This window comes from Myiozetetes cayanensis, unplaced genomic scaffold, assembly GCF_022539395.1.
Source record: "Myiozetetes cayanensis isolate MyiCay16 unplaced genomic scaffold, myiCay2020 scf90, whole genome shotgun sequence".
In the NCBI taxonomy this organism is placed as follows: domain Eukaryota; kingdom Metazoa; phylum Chordata; class Aves; order Passeriformes; family Tyrannidae; genus Myiozetetes; species Myiozetetes cayanensis.
This window is the reverse complement of record NW_026088186.1, coordinates 144349-148818: the sequence shown is the minus strand read 5'-3', so window position 1 is coordinate 148818 and position 4470 is coordinate 144349. Positions and strand designations below refer to the sequence as shown.

The 4470-nt window shown below is 51.6% G+C and overlaps 1 protein-coding gene across 1 annotated transcript; it reads left to right on the top strand.

The window, feature by feature from the left end:
- Positions 1–2580: 2580 nt before the first annotated feature.
- LOC126653129 (inositol 1,4,5-trisphosphate receptor-interacting protein-like 1) lies at positions 2581–4191 on the top strand. The gene has a single exon (XM_050340652.1). The coding sequence runs from the start codon at positions 2581–2583 to the stop codon at positions 4189–4191; it is 1611 nt and encodes a 536-aa protein (XP_050196609.1).
- The last annotated feature ends 279 nt before the right edge of the window (positions 4192–4470 follow it).

Below are 4470 nucleotides of genomic sequence, written 5' to 3'. Positions count from 1 at the left end.
GGGACCCGCGGGTCCCTGGTAAGGCCTGCACATCAGGGCTGTGCTGAGGGCACAGCCAGAGCTGAAGGCAAGGCCTGCTGCCCATGCAGAGCACATGGCAGAGCTGCAGGCCCAAACCGGGCCTGTGTCGAGTGTGGAACGCTCCAACAGGCCCCGAGGGCAGTGGCAGCAAAGGCCAGACCCCTCCAGCACAAGGAGGAGGCAGAGCACACACGTGTGCTGCCAGGGGCATTTCTGGGGCACTACTGAGCCAGTCCCTCTGGGAGCTGCGCTGGGCAGTTCCAAAGGACAAAGCTGAACCACACTGAGGTGTCCACACTCTGTCAGGGTGGCAAAGCTGAATCCTGCAACCACTGCGGCCCTGCTGCAAATGATCTATCTTTCCTAATGTTTTCATGGGTTTAATTAACCTGTTAATTAGTCCTTTTAGTTAATCATAGCCAGGTGTTGAATCACTTTCAGCTTGCCTTCAGCAGCATTGGACGTGATCTGCTCTTGTGAGAGCAGAGCTTGGGAAAACACTGAAGCTTTCAGTTTGGATAAAGTAACTCTGCCAGGGAGAGAAAGATGTGTTGTTGAAGTTGGGCATGTGGCATGCAGAACTGATGGACCACAAGGATATTTTGCAGAAAAGTAATGTTAAAGAAGAGCCTAACACCAAGTAGCTATATGTGATGGAAAGTCCCTACCAGTGCCAAAAGATACCAAAAAGAAAGACTTAATGTCTCAAGTTGGACTTGGCTCCTCCTCCCTCTCCCTCTCTCACAGCAGACCGAAAAAGTTAAAAGAACTCAGACAAAAAAAATTCACAAAAAAATTAAAAGAACCCAAATCAAACTGAATTTCAAGTGAAACACATTTATATATATAAATAGAATAATATACAATATAACACCCACAGGGAACCCCCCAGAAGGGAAAAGGAAAGGGAAAGCGAAAAGGGAGAAAAGGATAAAAAGGGATAAAAAGCAAATACTTCCCTCAAGAGAACAGCGAACCGCACCACACAACCGCCGGCACTCTCTGCCTCTCAAGGCCAAGTAGGCCCACTAGGCTTCACTCCCTCACTCGGGCTCAGTGGCAGCCGAGAAGCTTCGCCTTCGGTCCGCCAGAAGAAAGAGAGCGAGAGCTTCCTCTCCCTTCTTATTTATACTCTTGCTTACGTAAAAATCATATGGAATACTGGGAACATGTCCTTGGTTCCTTGGTTACAACCTGGTCACCAAGGAAGGCCTAGGCTACACTTAATAAGCATGAAGAGGGAGAAATTAATGACCAGTAGAGAAGAGACTACTCATTAATGAAAGGGACTGACATCATTTAGAACCAATGAACATTCATTTCTTTCTTTCCCGAAAATTAATAAAGAGGTGAACAACTATTCCAGCAGTGTCAGAGTAGAGGCCAGGATTCTGTAGGACATACACACTCCAGGTATTGTGAATACAGTAATGCCTTGCTTTCTAACATTAAAATTGCTGTGTTAGGGGGGTTTATTGTCCCAATAAATTTTGAGGGTTATTGGTGACAGGTGTCCAAATCTGATGAGAAGCGTCTGAGAGAATTGGGTTCGTTTAGCATGAGGACAAAGCAGCTCAGGGGGCACCCAATCTTCCTCTACAAGCAGCAGTAAGGAAATGGTGCCCAGGTGGGGGACAGTTTGTTCTTCCAGGGAAGAAGCACTGAGACAAGAGGAAAGGGCCTCAAGTTGCACCAGGGGAGATTTAGATTGGCTCTTAGGAAAAATTCCTTCACCAAAACGGTTCTCAGTCTTAGGAATGGACTGCCCAAGGAAAATGGCTGAGTCACCATCAATGGAGGCATTGAAGGGGCCTGTCGATGTGTCATTTGAAAACAGGGTTTATTGGTGCCATAGACAGTGTAAGGTTTGCAGCTGGACTAAAGATCTTAATGGTCTTTTCCAACCACCAGAACTCAGAGACTTAACCTAAGAGCAATCAGTGTGGAGTCAGGGGTTGGACTCCAATATCCTCGAGGCTCCCTTGAAACCTGGATATTCCATGTGACTGCCACTGAGGAGCAGCTGATAATAAATCCCAAAGAAAGAAAAAGGGAAGTTCTTGGAAGAAGATCAACTCCAGGGCAGCCTTAACTATTACCCCAGGCCCACTCGGAATTGCTGAGCTGGGGTGGGCATGAAGGGCGGGGCTGGCGCTGCTGTGATGTGATCGGGCTCTTGTGACATCACAGGGGTTGTGTCACAATGGGGGCAGCTCTAGAGGGCCCCAGCAGGTAACGCTGCCCCAGTAGAGCCTGGACAATTGGTGAGTGCACACGCAGGGCCGAGGCTGGGCTGCACGAGGGCTGGGGCCGAAACTCTGTCCCTGGGGATGGCTTCTCACTCTCTATGCAGGGGCAATCCCTCACCAGAACACCTTGGGCATACAATGGTGCTGCTGCTCCTGGGGCAGTGGCACAGACCTGGCTACCTGCCAGCTGTCCTGGGGCCCTCTCCTTCCTGCTCCCACATCCCTGCACCTCCCATCCCTACTCCCCTCACCTTTAGCTCCTTCCCTCCCTTTCATCCACACTCAACTCCTTCTCTCTCTCCTGCAGACCATGGCTTCCAAAATGTTTCTTCTCATGCTTTTGCAAACCCTCATCCAGTACCCACAGCTGGTGGGTGATGGGCTGGATGAGGCCACCCGTCTGCGCATGGAGCTGCGCGCCAAGCTCCTGAACAGGGAGATGACTCGGCTGCTGCAGGAGCTGGAGCAGAGCAGCCTGGAGCGCACTCTCAGGGCCTGGGGAGCCCTGCTCTGGGCTGTCTTGCAGCAGGGGCACTTCTGGGCTCTGGCTGGAGTTCTGGGCCTTCTCTTGGCACTGTGGTTTATGCGCCGGAGAAGGAGCCGCCAGCCAGACAACAACGGCGAGGAGGTGGAGGATGAAAACCTTGTTATGATAGTGCAGGAGGAAGACAACGAAGATAGAAATGAAGTCAGAATTGTTGGTGAAAATGAGGAAGAAGCCGACAACGATGGTGCCATTGCAGAAAATGGCAATGATGGCGGACATGCAGTAGAAGAAGAGGACGATGCTGAAAATGACATTGGAAGGATTTTAGAGGGGCACATACAGTGGCCTAGTCAGGACCTGGAGAAAGGTTGCGAGATGACATCTGATGTAATGGACCTTTTCATATCTGTCTTTCAACACATCTTGTCCAACAGTTTATATCCCATGCCGCAACGAGCCATCGGGGTGGGCAGTGCCTTTGAAGGGTGGAGTCCCCGGGAGGAGGATGTCGTGTACAGCGTCCTTGTCCCCCTCACTCCTCCCCCGGGGCACGCCTTCCATCTGGAGATGGACACTTCAGGCCAGTTGCCCGGGAGGAACTTCTGTGTCCGCGTGGAGCCGGTGTGCACCTGCACGAGGGAGCAACAGGACGAGAACGTGCTGTGCTTCCTCCACCACCCAGAGGAAGAGCAAAGGAGGAATGAGGAGCCCAGCTTCCTAAACACCCTCTGCTCCGGCTCCTACCTTGATGTGGAGAAAACTGCCCGCTGGTTCTACCAGTTGGTGAGAGCAGTCTGGGTGATTTTGCCTCATTCACACACTTGGCAATTAATGCTGCTGCCCTCCAGCCGCTCCTGCAAATTCAAGCTGACCAGAGGCACACAAAGCTTCTCAGTTGAGATCCTTTTTGGGGTGCAGCAAGGAGACTCAGACATCTATGTGAGCAGCCAGCCCACAGAGGCCCTCTTCACCCCAAGCACAATGTGGCCGGAGACCTACGCCGTGGCCGAGATGAAGTTCTTCAGGCACATTGCCCGGCAGATTCCACAGGACAGCTGGCACCTCAAATGCCTGCAGCTCTTGGCCCGTGCGGTGGTGGGCATAGGCTTCTCCACTTATATGATGAAGACCATTGTGATGCACCTTCTGAACACCATACCCGTGACACGGTGGGGCAGCAGGTATATCCTGCTTCAGCTGGAGAATAGCATAGAGTACCTGCGTTCCTCCTTGTTGGAGAAACGCCTTGACCACTTTATTGTAGGCAACCAGAGACTTCCTGAGGTGATCAGCTTGCCCCTGGAAGTCCAAACTGCCAATCCACCCAACCTCTTCTCTCACCTGGAGCAGAATTCGGCCGCCAACACCCAGGCAATAAGCGAGTTCCGTGACCTGCGATACCGGCTCAAAATAATGTTGCTAGAAGGCCACTGAAAGGAAGACTCCTGCACACAGCTATGCTTGTGGGGCTCAGAGTTGGTGGTAGACAACCATTTCTAACCACAGGGATAAAGAGAGGAGAACATGGGATAGAGTGAACGAAGATAAAACGCTGTGCAGCAGCACTCTGCCATCAGCAGCAGCATTCGCCTCTCAACAATCTGCCCAGCACAGCGTCCAGTGATGACCAGGGGGCCTACAAAGATGACTTTCATCCTCCTTTCCCCTCACACTCTCATGGTCATTGTGGCCATTTGAGATGGGCCCAGGAAT